Here is a 14,926-nt window from a genome sequence, read left to right on the forward strand (position 1 = left end):
AAGCCAGCTGGGTGACCTTGGGTCACAGCTTCTAGCTCTCTCAGTCTCACCCACCTCACAGGGTGTTTTGTTGTGGTGATAATAACAACATACTTTGTAAACCGCTCCGAGTGGGTGTTAAGTCATCCTGAAGGGCGGTATATAAATCTAATGTTATTATATGATTATTATATGTATCCTGCACACAGTGACCAAGCGATGGCTCGCACAGATCTGATGGAGGGAGCAATCTGACTCTCAAAAGCTTAAACTCTGAATATCTTGTTGGTCTTCAAGTTGCTACTGGACTTGAATCTTGCTCTTCTACTGCAGACCACCTGAAACTAAAGTTAGTTATAGTCTTTATGACTGTTCCAGAGGAGACTTCCTTTTGCTTTTCTGTCTTATCAGGCCAATTTACAGGTTCTTTTTCAATCTTTTTCATTCGTCAAAAGCTTTTGATTGCTTCCTCCCTCTGTCAAAAGCCAACCAACTCCACTGTTTCCCCCTACTCTGTAGGCAAAAGCATTCTCTGACTTCATCTCCCAAAGGGTTTTTTTTGGTGGGGGGGGGGGAATGCAACAAGAAGGGCATCAAACCATTCCACCCGCCTGAAAAACACAGACACGTGAATCTGGATAAAGTTTGTGCTTTATAAAAATCCCATGTAACACCAAAAAGCAGCTGTCCACACCAGCCTGGATCCATTTAGAGAGCCCCCCCCCAATCTCCCTGGGTCATCTGCATACAGAGCCCACAAGTCCATACTCCTTCCCCAGACTTGATAAGCAAGGGTAGGAACAGGCTTCAGATGAGGACACTAGAGACGGGGACTTTTGTTGATCGGCCGCACTGAGGAACAACAATGCGATCTTCGCCTTCCGATGACTCGTTTAGCTGACCTGGGGGGATAAGAGGAACATGTCACGGTTTGGGTTCAAGGAGGCCCACCAAGCCCAACAGCAGAGGAGGTTAACTGTTATCCTGGCTTCATCTCTTGGTTGGCTGGCTATTAGGCAGAGTTCTGAGCCTGCAAGATTTCTGCCCTGTCTTAGTACATGTGACCATCTTGCACAAGTGCTATAACACAGGAGCGTTCACACTTCAAAAAATTAAGCTGGAGTTGGATGGTTCAGTGGTAAAGTGTCTGCTTTGCATGCATGCAGAAGATACCAGGTTCAATCTTCAACCTCTCCAGATAATGATCAAGTAGAAGGTGATATGAAAGATCTCAGAGACCCTGTAGACCCTCACTGCCAGTCCGAATATACAACGCTGAGCATGACAGACCAAAGGTCTTACTTCATATAAGGCAGCTTCACGTTTGAACAACCACATGTCTTCAAAGATTGGCAGTCACACACATGTGCCTTCTAACAGACATACATGCTCCCTTGAACACAAACCTCTCTCCATTACCAACCAACCCAAGTACTCTGCCAAGTCACAAGCCTGGGTTTCCATTTTTGCTACTGGGAGGGGGATGCACAGGGGACATGGCTGCTCTTTAAGAGTTGTGGAAGCCAAGATTTGAGAACTTAACACCTGCATTCCAGACTTGGTCTGTAGACCAGCAACCAGTCTGAAGGCTGTGGCCCTTTCTATGCTTCTGGTCATCCGCAGGCTTGACTACTCCAAGGTATTCTGCACAGGATTGCCCTTGAAGAAGATTCAAAAGCTAGACATTGCAAAATGCTGCAGCTCCTTTCCTGATGCATGCCAGTGTGGGTAGTGGTTACAGTGTTGGACTACGAGCTGGAAGACCCTTGTTCAAATCCCCACTCTGCCATGGAAGCTTGCTTGGTGACTTGGGTCAGCTGCCCACACTCAGCCTAACCAACTCCACAGAGCTGGTTGTGAGGCTAACATGGATATTTTGGATCCCCACTGGGGAAAAAGTCAGAGTATAAATGAAGTAAATGCATAAAGAAATGTCTGAAAATGGAAACATACACAGTGCAGCTTTCATATCATCAGTTGCATTGGCCGCCCGCATGCTTCTAGATCCAACTGGAAGTGCTTGTCTGTGACCTGCAGGGCCTGTGACCGACATGCCTTAGTCATCACTTCTTCCTGCATTCACCCTTCCTCCTTTTGCATTTGTCAAACCACACCCCGTGTCTGATATCATCAAGGCATATGATGTAGTCGTTGCCAGAAGCAAGGCCTTCACAGTTTTATCTCTGAGGCTGCAAAATCGGCCTCAATTAGAGCTGAGCAATCATCCTTGTTGCGATTGGCAATAATTTTTAATGCTTGGGATTTTGTCTTGGATGGATTTTCAAGGACTGGCTATTTTGCGTTTTAAAAGTGGTTTTGTATTTTGATGAACTGTTTTAGATTATTGGGTTTTTTCCTTCTTTTTCTCAGACACATTGAATAAATGTCCTATAAATGCTTAATACGAACAAACTTACTAGTGGGAAAAGGGGGTTTAGTACCTTGTGCGTATAGCTCAGCACGTTTACGATCCGCTTGGATGAAACAAGCGGTGGCCAAGAAGAAACCACCGCCGATCACTCCCACGAAAGCACAGACCATCAAAGCATATTCAAGGCTGCGGAACTTTGACATGAACGACTGAGGGTGATCGTGCTGGATTTGGTCGCTAATCTGGGGGCAGGAGGGTACAAAAAAGGAGACAGATCAGTCAACAGCCAGAGGGTAGCCACAGAGGCACAGTGCTACCCAAAGGAAAAACACCCAAGATCAGAAATACCACTTTAACTGATGGGCTACACTTGGTTACACTGAAGATGACCCATGGCAAAACCCATCTCTACGACTCACTCTCCCTCTTATTAGAAGGACTGCTCTGTCAGAAAAACTACATCCAAGTCCTTTCAGGTGGCTGAGAAAAAGATTGCCGAAGAGGCCAGAGAATACGGGACAAGCTTTAGTTTGACAAGACCTTTCCCCCTAGGTCTGGAACAAGCACTGCAGGCCTATCCAGGCTGCATCCTCCCAGCTCTGGAAAGATGCCGATGTGTTGGCTCTGCAGGGCATTTCTGTGGCTGGGAGAGAGCCCCAAGAGCAGGTGGCACAGAAAAGGGGAGCCACTTGACTAACAGGCAGGAAGGCAAACTTTGCAAATATGATGGAAAGTGCCTTCACAGCAGCCCCAAGACAAGCTGATCTCAGCACCTACCCAGCCAACTAGCGCAGGGCTCCCAGCGTCCCCCAGGAGATGGGAAAGCAGGATCTGGAAAGCTTCAGCAGTGGATCGACGGGTGGGGATGACGACGTACTGGAGAGACAATAAAGATGACTTATTGGTGCCCTCTGCTGGAGAAAGCAGAGATCCTTGCGGTCCTCCGCACATTAATAAAATGTGCAAGATGTTAAGTCTTTTATAGCGCAGGCTGGAAGGAGTCTTGCATTACAGGCCTTTTCACAAGCTTTTGCATTCTGATGCCATGCACAGATGCACCAAATATAAGCCTGGTGACTATGCACAGCTACGCAAGGGGCAGCGTATCTTGTCTGCCTTTTAAGAAGGGTGTTTCTCTTTAGTGCCTGAACCACATGCCTCGCAATCCTCTTTATATCTGGTTATCTGTTTTATTGATTGTTGCTGCCTGTGCTTGATTTTATTTCGTTTCAAACTATTTGCAGCAAACCTCAAACTTTAAAAAAAAAAATTCTGAGCATCTCCAGAGACTGGAGATGTAAAAGAAGCGCCTAACTGCTCCTTTATTGGTTTTTTAAAAGTTCAAAACACAGCAATATTATTGTGTTGTTATATTTTTATTTTGTTATTAAAACATTTATACTCGCCTTTCTATGTGGTTCAAGGCGGCTTCCAATTATAGTTAAAATATTTCCAGTTAAAAGCAAAATAAAACAACAAACCCCAAGTTTCTCCTTTCCTTCCCCTTTAAAGAGACCTGCTGTTCACATCCCCTTCAAAAGCCCTGGCAAACAAGCAAGCCTTGCAGCACCTCTTGAAGATCTCCAAGGACAGGAGCTCCCCTCTCCTCCTCAAGGAGCCCATCCCACCGAGCAGAAGCCATGATGGAAAGGGCCCCGGCTCTAGTTGATGCCATAAGGGCTACCCTGTGGGTTGGGACAGCCAACATATGGCTGCCTGAGGACCGTAGTTGGCACACAGGGACATAAGGAAGGACATATGGGGAGGTGGCATTGGAAGAAGGATGACTTACATCGAAAGCATCTGTGACAGAATGATGCTGGTTTCTGGCACAAAAACATTATGCAGTTGAAATCCAAGGCTCTGCAGCCGTTGAAGGCAACATGGGGATATTTTGTGCCAAAAGGCAGGACCGAAATGTTTAAAATGTGTCATGTGATATGAAACAGCCCTTACTTTGGAAGGGAAAGAAAATCACTATCCTCAAGAGAGAAGAGGTAAGAGAAGAGCTTTAATACTGTGACTGTAGCAAACTACAGAGCTTTGTTCCCACCACACCTCCCTTCTTCCCAAATTCTCACCAGAAGGATGTCAGCAACAATGGCCCAGTTGAGGGAAAGGAGGGTCTCACCAATAAAGATGAAAATCTATGGGGCATAAAGAGGAGAAACAGATTAGGTCAGGACAGGAGAAGATACTGCCTCATGCAACACCTAAGGGCTACCCCACACGGACTGGGGAGACTCAAGGAGCAAAGCGGACTCACATAAGTGGCGACGATGCTCCCCTGCGCACACACCAGAGCCAGGAAGAGGAAGGGGGCTGAGCCGATCAGACCAGCCGCACACACCAGGGGATCAGCACGGGGGTTCTTCCGCTGCAAGCGCCGTGAAATCTCTACCCCACTGCCAACGCCCAGCACGCCAGTCACACAAGTGATGAAACCAAAGATGAGGCTGCAAAGATAATGAGACAAAGCACTTACATACATGTACAGTCCAGTGGCATAACCCAGAAAGAGAGAGAGAATGAGAGAGAGAGAGACTGAGGCCAGAGTCAAAACAGGGAACTTTGGAATTTGTAGCCAAGCCTCTTAGCCACTGTGCTCAACCAGCTCAGAAAAGTTAGAGACCACCAGTGCTCCTCAACAGGGACCTGGTCAGGGGCTTTCCCCCTGCTAACTCACCTATCTGAGGTGTTGCAAGCATCCTCAGCTGAAGGGCAAGGCTGAAGGCTTCCACTGGCTAGGCGAGATCGGTACAGAAACGCTGGCGCCCACAATGCGAGGGAACCCGTGACGAAGGCCACAGCTGTGAAGCCCAGAGACGACAACACGAAGCTGCGGCTGGCAGACAGGGAGGAAGGGAAGGCGAATGAATGTCTGCAAGCCCAGAAAGACGCCTGCCGTCAAGCCCTTTGCTCCATTCAAAGAACAGGGTTCAGGGAAGGATTCATCACAGGGAGATTTGGGCCCCTCTTTTCCAGGTCGACCCTACACAGAGTCCCTGAGAAAAATCCCATCCAGGTACTGATCAGAGATGGACCAAACAGGCATGCTGATCCCTTGACGGCAATTATCAAACAACAATGCACAAGCGAGACCGAAAGGACGATTGCCACAGGCAGAATTCACACACGCACAAAGCTTTTCAGTGGATTCAGTTCACGCATTCACAGCTGCAAGATTTCAAGAGCAGAAGAATCAAGTGGACGTAATGCAGACGTGAGGCATTGCTTAGAACTGCAGAGCTATCCCACGGCAAGGTATCACGGCGTAACCCAGGGAGCAGGGGGTTTTGTACCCAGAGCCGGGAGAGCCCAATGTTTTATTGTGATAAATGCACTTAAATGTATTTTAAGGTGATTTTTATTGATGGATGTTATCCACTCCGAGCCCACTTTTGGGGAGAGCGGGTTATAAATGTAAGAAATAAATAAAGTAAAAAAGGGATGGGAGGCCCGGCTCTGGCATCCCTGCCTGTCTCTCAACTTGTAGCAAGCAAGCAAGATGCAAAATGGTACCAAGGAACTGGGACTAACTGATGTGCTGCAGCTTGCACACTGGCAAACTCTTTCCCTTGGCTTCTGGCACATATGCCAAGATGCCTGGCCATCAGTCCTAATGCAATGGGATGAAACTTTCTAGGCTGGGTCAGGCCAGTTATTTATCAAATCCAGCAGCCTTTACCCCATGTGGATTTTGTCGACACGGGATCTGTATTTTCCAGCAAAGCTTTGCAGGGGTCACAAGGAACCGTTTTCCTTTTCTTTCATCAGCAGAAAGGCTGGTAGGAGCCAACCTGTTACACTTCTGCTACCGCCTTGACAGCCAAGCCACCTTTGCTTGTTGCAGAGGATTTGGTGGCAAAAAATGGTGGCTTACAATATCCATGTGAGCCTCATATCAACCAAGAATATATCCCAGAATACCTGATGCCCCATTTAGGCAGCAGATGAGCTACTTCCCCGAGAAGCTGGACTTTCTCCAGGGAGAATGCCACGGCTTGCTAGAACACACGTTGAAAACCATTGTCTTAAAGCATCAGGCAGGCATGCCCATCCAATCCTACTTAGAATGTTCAGCCTCTCGACACAGCTTGTTTTGCTCCCTAGCTTTAAACCACCAGTGCTCAGCTCACAATCAGACCATTGAACATAAAAGGGAGGTGAAGCAAGGATTCTAAGTTGGAAATACTAACTGTGAATACAGGACTAGAAGTGGGAAGCTATTCAATATCAATTCCAAGTAGGAGGCAAAAGAAAGATCTTGTAGATGTAGTGACAGCAGATTCAACCTCTTCCGCGTTACTCACTTCCTGCTGAGAGCCCACAGGTCAGTTATCCAGGAAGTATGTTGCAAGGGGACACTGGAGTGCATCTCCACAGCACCCCTGGGTGGCTCACGCACCAGAGTCACCAGCAGCAGCACAGCTAACAGTCCTAAGCCAGGAGTCACCTGCAGGAGAAAGCAGAGAAAAGCAGCTCTCAGTATGAGGCACTTGAACAAAGAGAAAATAAAGCCCCATGTGTTGTGGGGGGGCAAGATGTGCCACTGTTTTGTGAAAAAGGGATCCCGAGGAGGATCTAAAAAAGAAACCAAGGCAATTGTAAAGCACTAAAAACACTGAGCAATACAACTTCCAGAGTGGCCAACCAGTTGACCTGGAGGATTAAACAAACAGGACACAGCGGCCATGGATTCGTTTTCGTTTTCGCGGCCATGTCGGACGCTCCTCTCGGCAGGTCTGAGAGGAAGCGGCCGAGCAGCCTGACCGGGCGGCTGATCTGCAAAGGTTAGCCCCCAGGACTCCCAGGGAGGGAGTCTGGGTCCGGGACGCGGCGGGAAGAGCCCTCTGGCAAATCGAGGCAGGGGGTAAATTGCCCGTTTGTCCCTATGGAGGCTGGCAGACGTGCATGGCACCCTGCGTGCTGCCGGGCCACGGAAAACGGCAAAGAACAGGACTAGGCGGAAGCCTGTAAGTAAGCGAATCCCTTCTGTCACTACAAGCGCATGTGAAGGAGCGGTGGGATCTGAAGTTAAGAAGATTCGGATTTTTTCCCCCTCGCAGAGCCTCGGAAGATTGGCGGTCCCCCCCCCCTAAAATGGCAGCGAAAAAGCAGAGTCCTGCTCTGGGCAAGTCAGTTTCGGCTGCCCTGCAGGGAAGAGGGGAGTCGCTCGAGGAATTGGTGAAAAGAACGGCCATCGAAGCCATAAAACCCTTTGTTGACAAGCTGAATGCAACAGATCAAAGGGTGGGCTTAATTGAGAGCGATGTGAAAGCCATCAAGGAAGTAGCGGGGGGGGGGCAGAGAAGTCTGCTCGGGAAAATGCGTCACTTATGAGAGCAACGAACAAGGAGCTAAAGTTGGTGGAAAACCAGCTGATCGGGCTGCAAGTGGAACGAACACAGACCATTTTGCGTCTCCAGAATGTTAAAGAAAAGGAAAACGAGGATTTAAGGGATCTTGCCTCAGAACTTTTAGCGACAACCGCGAGGGCAACTAAAGAAGAAGTAAAAAGCGCCATTTTGTGAGTCCGTCAGGCTTCTTCAAAATATGCAATGAAGCGGCAGCTGCCTTGCGAGATTGTTATTGAGTTTTCATCTAGGAGGGTCCGGGACAATATCCTATATAACTCATATAATGCGGACTTGGACTTTCTGGGAAATAAAGTCAAGATACTGAAGGACGTTCCATTTTTAGTTCGGAAGAGAAGACTTAAGTATAAAAGGCTGGCAGCTCTCTTGAGGGAACGGGGCATAAAGTACAAATGGCTATTTCCGGAAGGAATCTGGTTTAGTTATAAAGATCAAGCTTACAAGATTAATTCGGAAGATCAGCTAAGGGATTTTGTGGACAAAAATCAAGAATTTGGGCAAGACACCAAGCAAAAAGAAGAAGATTCGAAGCCTGAAGGGAGGGGGGAGGCAATGAGCGCTGCGGCTGTAGCTGCTCAGAGAGAACTGCGTCCGAGGCCCGGGGCGGGGGGGGGGGGGGGAGATTTAATTTGAACTGTAATTTGTATTTTGTAAGATCAACCATTCCATCATTACTTCATTAAGCTTTAATTTTTAATTATGGCAGTATGAAGGGAAAGCATTGAAGTGTAGTGTTTAGTGTTTGTATGCTGCCTTCCCCTTTTTTCCACCCCCTCCTTCCCTTTCTCTTTTTTCCTTTTTTCCCTCCCCTTGTACTATTGTAGTTTCTTGTAAAAAAAAAAAAAGGACACAGCGGCCAAGACCTTGCCCTGATGTTACCTCCTGGTGCTGGTATTCAGAGGTTTACTGTTTCTGAATATAGAGGCTCCCTTACTCTACTTACCCGCAGAGCCCAATGCCAGTCATCAGTCAGTGTTTTCACCTGTGATGCTACAATGTAGCCCAGACCACTGCAGAGAAAGAACAGGAAGCAGTCAGAGAACCTTGCCAAACAAGCAGACTCACCAATCTCTACAAGGACCAAACACTTATTTAATTTCTGTCACTGGCTCTGCTTAATCTGTGGATTATGAAAGTGCACACTGTACTCGCCTGGCAGAAAATTAGTTTCTAATTTACAATAAAACAATATTCAGGCTTACAGATAGTAAACAAGCACTAAGAGACAATATTCCAAATTCACCAGCTACAGATACCTAAGGGTTCTCACCTGCCGACAGGTATGGCAAAATAGAAGCAGCTGAGCATGCGGGATCGCTGGTCGCCCAGGAACAGGTCAGCAATAATGGTGGGGGCAATGGTGGAGTAGCTGGCCTCCCCAACACCCACCAGGCCTCGAGTCAGCAGCAGCAACCAATAGTGCTAAAATAGGAAACAGAAAAGTAATACCACAGCAGCCCAAAGGCACTGGTAGTCTGCAAATCTAGCATACCCCTTTAAAAATCCTGCACGCTGTAGTCCTATGTAGGTGCCAAGAGTCCTCACAATAGTTCCTATGGTGCCACGAGAGCTAAACAGGTTTTCAACTTGATCAGACACACCCAAGGTGGTTTGCAGGTATAATAAAAAAATACTTCCAGTCAAACAGTAGGCAGATTTCTGATCGGATAACATTTGAATCAAACAGCAAAGATTCCTAGGCAAGACAAAGGGAGGTGAATATGAATTCATATTCAGTAACATCTTAAAGACCAACAAGAGTCAAGCTGCCTTTGTCACAGTCAAGTTTCCTTCATTGTTCCATGAAGGGAGTTTGACTCTTGAAAGCTCATACCCTGGAAATCTAGTTGGTCTTGAAGATGCTCCTGAACTCGACCGTTGCTCTTTACTGCAGACAACACGGCTACCAGCTGAAACTAGTAGGACAAAAAATGCGATTGGGCTGGGATTGCAGGGGGGAAGGGGGGTCAACATATGCAAGCATATCTGTTGAACACAACAGGTAATTGGCACAGGGAAAATTTTTATCCCCCCTAAAATTCTCCTTCTGAGCTGAACTGTTACACTGTAGCTTTGAGAATGGTGGGGTATAGATGGAAATTAAACAATAAATAACTTAAGCCCACTACAAGGCTGATACACAGGTTTTCACCTGGAATGAGCAAAAAAAGAATCTCCCTCAAGTGATCAAGTAGGAATATTTTGCAACAGGTTGCTTAGGGGCTAGTTAAGAGTTGTACAGTGGGTTGAACAGAACAACAGCAATCTCCCTGAAGTGCAGACTTCAGGCAAATTGCCACGAGGATGCCAAAAAGGGCACCAGTGCAGATCCCTCCCATGAGCCCAGAAGTTCGGATAGGGAGAGAATATGGGGTGGGGGGACAAACGCATCCAAAATCTTTCATTATGCCTCAGATATAAAGAATCCACAGAGTCTTCTCAGTTATACAAAACTCCCCCCTTCTCCACCCATCTGACCTTGCCCCCATACCTTTTTGGGGGTGAAGCTGCTCCCTAGAGTCACACCTGACCAGAAAGTGATCCCAATACACATCAGGTACTTGCGATTATAGCGATCCCCCAGGTAACCGAAAATTGGTGCTAGTAACATGTAGCTACAAATAAAAACTGCCAAGAGAGAAAATTAGTTTATTATAATTATTATTTATAGTCTGCCTTTCTCACTGAGATCCAATGCAGATTACACAGCACAAGTGAAAATTCAATATAATTAACAGCTAGGACATTCAGCGAAAGAGATACAATAGGGTATGGTAGCAAAAAATTTGAAAACAAACATAAAGCTGGGCACAGAGATGAAATCTTTGTAATACAAAGCATAACTAATTTATATGGCATATTTAGTAACGTGGAAATTCTACATTAGCAGATAGTAGTCCCTGTTCCTTCCAATGCATCTCTCTGAGCTACAACACAGCCCCATAATCTGGGTGGAAAGCCCTGCTGGAGTTTTACATAGCTTGCAGAATGCCAGGAGAGTAGAAGCTTTCCTGACCTCTGCAGACACGCCATTCCATCAGGTGGGGCTACACAGAAAGTGCATTTGTTGATTTTGCCCAACTGCAGGGCGGTATATGCAGAAGGCCCTGTCCAGATGCGTGAAGTTGCCATGGCGGCACATACGGGGGAGAAGCGATCACACAGATTAAGAGATCACAGAATTCCCCATCAGCCCTCATTTAACTCCTGCTCCAGGAGCACCATCCCTACAAAACATGGGGGGGATAACCCAGAGCTGAAGCCCCCTCCCCTGTTCCTTACCTGTCTGTATGAGTCCTGATAGGCTGTCATCAATATTAAAAAACTTCTCAATGTCAGGAAGAACACCTGAAACAAGGCAGGAAGAAAGCACTTAACACTCAGAAGAGAAAGCACAGTATCTTTGTTCCTCAAAACTAATGCTCACCCCCAAAATGACCTATTTGAAAACATAACTACGGAAGAATTTAAGGGGCCACTACAAGTTGGACCACCCACCCCTATCCACATCATGTACATGGGAACAAAAAGCCCAGCCATCCCCTTCCCTTTCTAAGATCTTCCCCAAAGATCATCACCTGCTACGGTGAAGCGGTCCATATAGTTCAGCAGGTTAACAAAGAAGAGAACTGCAACGATGCCCTTGGCATGTGAAGTAGAGATACCAGTGATGGTCTGCACATCTCCCACTTCTTCCCTCTCACACTGGGATCGAGCACCTTCTTCATCCTCTGTGTCATCAGGTTGGCTGAGGATGGGGGCCGTGTCAGCATAGGGGAGCCCTGGGGATGCCATGGCAGGAGACAGGGAGGGCCTGCTGCAGGTACACAGACAAGAGAGACGTTAGCACCCTCTTGAAGAGCATGAAGAGTTAAGGGGATGAAGGGGACAGACTTCATTCACCAAGCGAGCTGAAAGATTAACTCACATCTTAGAGCCAGAGACCCCAGACACTTCCAGCCCCAAATTCTTATTCTAACATTAGTCTCACAGGAAGTGCCCCCTTCCTCCTAAAAAGACCCCCGTTTTTACTTACACTAGGACTTCCCTCCCTCAGAAACTAGGATTGGCAACCTTCAGGTAGCACCTGGAGACATCCTGGAATTACAACTGATCTCCAAGCCACAGAGATCAGCTCCCTTGAAAAAAATGGCTGCTTTGAAGAGTGGACTGGGCTCTATAGCACTTACCCTGTAGAGGTCCCTCCCCTCCTTTCCCCAAGTCCTGCCCTGGCTCCACACCCAAATCTCCAGGACTGTCCCAACCCGAAGTTGGCAACCCTACCAGAAACAGACCCGGCCGGCCTCCCCTCCCCAACATGCGGATCAGCCGGGTGAGATCACATGATATTTTCTCCCTGCTTCCCTGGTGAGGTCACATGATCTCTTCTGTTTCCGCCGCCACCGCAGCAGTTCGGCGACCCGTGTTGCCGCAGCAACGGCGGGCTGGTCTCTCCCACTTCTCCCCGCCCCACAAACGCCTCGGAGCAACCAATAGGCGTTTCCCTTTCATCAGGGGACTGCGGTTGGGTGACGTTCGTCGCCGGACCCGAGAGCTAAGTCTGGTCTCTCCTCCCTTCTCACTGAGCGACAGCCACTACAGGTTCTCCTCTGCGTGGGGCTCGTTGTCATGGTTACAGAGCGAGAGAAGGCTGATGGGCGTGGAGAAATGTGAACAAAGAGGCCAGTTAGAAACAATAACCGGTCTCAAAGAGCTGCATTAGTAAAGGGGTGGGACTTATAGACTATACTACTATGTACTGGCTGTTGCTGCAAATATGGTCCTATTCGGCAGTTTCTGTATTGTTTAATATGCCAGGTTTAGAACCTACTTATGCTCTGTTCCGCAGGTCTGTATTGGATTTCTACTTGTGTTCTAATCTTTGCAAATTTGCATTGATACCCTCTTACGATATTTATTGAAATGTATTGACTCATACTGTGTAACCTGCTTTGAGTCTCGGTGAGAAAAGTGGCCAGTAAGTAAGTTAAATAAGCAAGATGCAGGTGCAGCAGTACAACTAGATTTCCACGAGTCAAAGCTCCCTTTGACGGATACATGGAGAGGAAGAGAGTGAGGGAAAGGCCCATTTCCCACTCCATGTACAAAGTCATACCCTGGAAAACTAATTGGCCTCTAAGGTGCTACTGATCCAAATCTTGCTGTTCTACTACAGACTAATACAGCCATCAATCAAGAAAGATTTCAGCATAAAGAACACAGCAGCTGTGAATAGAACAAATTCTCTGTGTGTGGCTATTGTTTCTAACTTGCCTGGCCTCATAACTCCCCACTTTACACCTTTTCTCTTGTTATAACTTTTAAGTACAAAGCTGATCTGTGATCCATGCTCAGTTCATGCATCTGAGGAACTGAACGCGCTGCTGACTTGTGAAAGCTTATGTGGAAGTGTTGTCCTTACTACAGTATCTGCACTTCTGCTAGATTTTGCTGCTTCTTATGTTTCTTGGCATTTGGGCAAGTTTCAAGTAGAACCAGGGCTTTTTTTCAGCAGGAACAGGGTGGAACAGAGTTCCAGCACCTCTTGAAAATGGTCACATGGCCGGTGGCCCCGCCCCCTGATCTCCAGACAGGGGGGAGTTGAGATTGCCCTCTGCTCCGCTGGGCAGCGCAGAGGGCAATCTAAACTCCCCTCTGTCTGGAGATCAGAGGGCGGGGCCACTGGACATGTGACCATTTTCGCCAAGGGCGATATAAACTTTTAAACTCCTCCCTTGTTCCAGCTGACCCAAAGTGACATCATTGTGCAGTCCTGAGTTCCACCACCTCTTTTCCCAGAAAAAAAAGCCCCGAGTAGAACTTTGCTTACTTGGCAGAGGTTTCTATAGTGTGGCAGAATTCTCCTTTCTATGAACCTACCAGAAGAGCTCCGACCTGCTTATGAATTCAGTCCAAAGGCAAGGAAGATTTTTTTTTCGTCTTTTTCCAGCACTTTGGAAAACTGCCCTTTTGCAAGATGGCTAGCTGTGTTTGTCTGTAGCAGTAAAAAAGAGCAAGAGTCCAATAGCACCTATAAGACTAACAAAATTTGTGGTAGGGTATGTGCTTTCATGAGTCACAGCTCACTGAAGTAAGCTGTGACTCACAAAACTGCATACTCTTAACACAAATTTTGTTCCAAGACTAGTGCGACTTGACTCTTGCTCTTTTCTACTGTCCTTTTGCAGTCTCACAGCCCTTTCTTACACATGATGCAGCAGGACTTTATGGAATATCAAGAGGACACACATTCAGTTGGCTCTAACCAGCTTTTCTGCTGATGAAAAAGGGAGGTGGGAGTCCTGTTTGACCGTCTGAAAGACTATGCTGGAGATCATGGGATCTTATGGACAAAAGCCATGTGGAATGGCAGGAAGCTGGACAAGATGAAGTGAAAACACTAGCTGGATCCAACCTATTGCTGCATAGAGAAGACATACGAGAGGAGCCAGAAAATGTTTTTAGGAAGGCTTGAATGGGTTGGACTTGTAGCCATAGGCTTGCTGTTGCTTGGCGTGCAAAGTTCTCTGAAGGACAGGGCTGTTGGAGAAGGCAACTTCTGGGTTCACAGTGAGCATCATACCCTATGCTCCAAAGCTTGGATCCCACAATAAACCTCCACTAATGGGAATCATTGGTATCAACAGAATACAATTCCTTGCACATCCCATTGCAGCCCAAAATGTTGTTCTTGAGGAACAATATCAAGGGAAGCAAGGATATAAACAAAAATATAAACAAGGATATAAAAACAAAAATTGCCTCTTCCATTAGTAGAAGTTTACCATAGGATCCAAAGCCAGGGCTTACAATTTGGCTTACTCACCTGAGCCAGCTAGTTCAAGAGAAAAATCCTTGCATGCAGGCACTTTGAGATCTACTTTGGACTGCCCAGTCTAATACATATTTAGTTAGAAGTAAGTCCCGCTGAATTCAATGAGATTTCTTATGTGGTAAATGTACATGCCAGCTAATGTACAAAGAAACCTGTCACGGGACAGAGAATGATACTCTGAGGATGGAATAGCACCACCTTTTCAGCTGGTGATCAACAAAAAGTCTATGTTGGGGAACATGGGACCTGCATGGAAAAAAGCCACGTGGGACTGCAGCTGTATGAAGGTACATAACTGGCTAAGATACAGAGAAAAACTTGGCTGGATCCAACCCTATGACTTCATGACCATTTTCTTAAGGT

The 14,926-nt window shown here is 46.9% G+C and overlaps 1 protein-coding gene across 3 annotated transcripts; it reads right to left on the bottom strand.

Moving 5' to 3' along the window:
• Window positions 1–612: 612 nt before the first annotated feature.
• On the bottom strand, window positions 613–12,100 carry SPNS1 (SPNS lysolipid transporter 1, lysophospholipid). Of its 3 annotated transcripts, none has more exons than XM_054993237.1 (13): window positions 12,013–12,100; window positions 11,307–11,545; window positions 11,011–11,076; window positions 10,220–10,356; window positions 8,999–9,150; window positions 8,672–8,738; window positions 6,664–6,806; window positions 5,037–5,195; window positions 4,617–4,806; window positions 4,432–4,497; window positions 3,128–3,226; window positions 2,421–2,592; window positions 613–881 (listed from the first exon to the last, which is right to left on the bottom strand). In XM_054993237.1, exons 2-13 carry the CDS (start codon window positions 11,521–11,523, stop codon window positions 787–789), a joined length of 1,563 nt encoding a protein of 520 aa, XP_054849212.1. In that variant the 5' UTR covers window positions 11,524–11,545; window positions 12,013–12,100; the 3' UTR covers window positions 613–786. The 3 variants fall into 3 exon arrangements, with proteins under 3 accessions (XP_054849212.1, XP_054849213.1, XP_054849214.1); XM_054993238.1 differs by having other exon boundaries at window positions 12,024–12,077; XM_054993239.1 differs by lacking the exon at window positions 12,013–12,100 and adding an exon at window positions 11,919–11,938.
• Between the last annotated feature and the right edge of the window lie 2,826 nt (window positions 12,101–14,926).

The sequence above is a fragment of the Eublepharis macularius genome, chromosome 12 (assembly GCF_028583425.1).
Source record: "Eublepharis macularius isolate TG4126 chromosome 12, MPM_Emac_v1.0, whole genome shotgun sequence".
Taxonomy (NCBI): Eukaryota; Metazoa; Chordata; class Lepidosauria; order Squamata; family Eublepharidae; genus Eublepharis; species Eublepharis macularius.

What these genes read in the sequence shown, in the direction of transcription:
- SPNS1 (XM_054993237.1), bottom strand. Translation starts at nt 11,523, where the DNA reads ATGGCATCCCCAGGGCTCCCCTATGCTGACACGGCCCCCATCCTCAGC. An exon ending in TTTGCCATACCTGTCGGCAG is followed by an intron (nt 8,739 to 8,998) that starts GTGAGAACCCTT and finishes CTTTCTCTGCAG; the next exon opens with TGGTCTGGGCTACATTGTAG. An exon ending in ACTGGCATTGGGCTCTGCGG is followed by an intron (nt 6,807 to 8,671) that starts GTAAGTAGAGTA and finishes TTTCTCCTGCAG; the next exon opens with GTGACTCCTGGCTTAGGACT.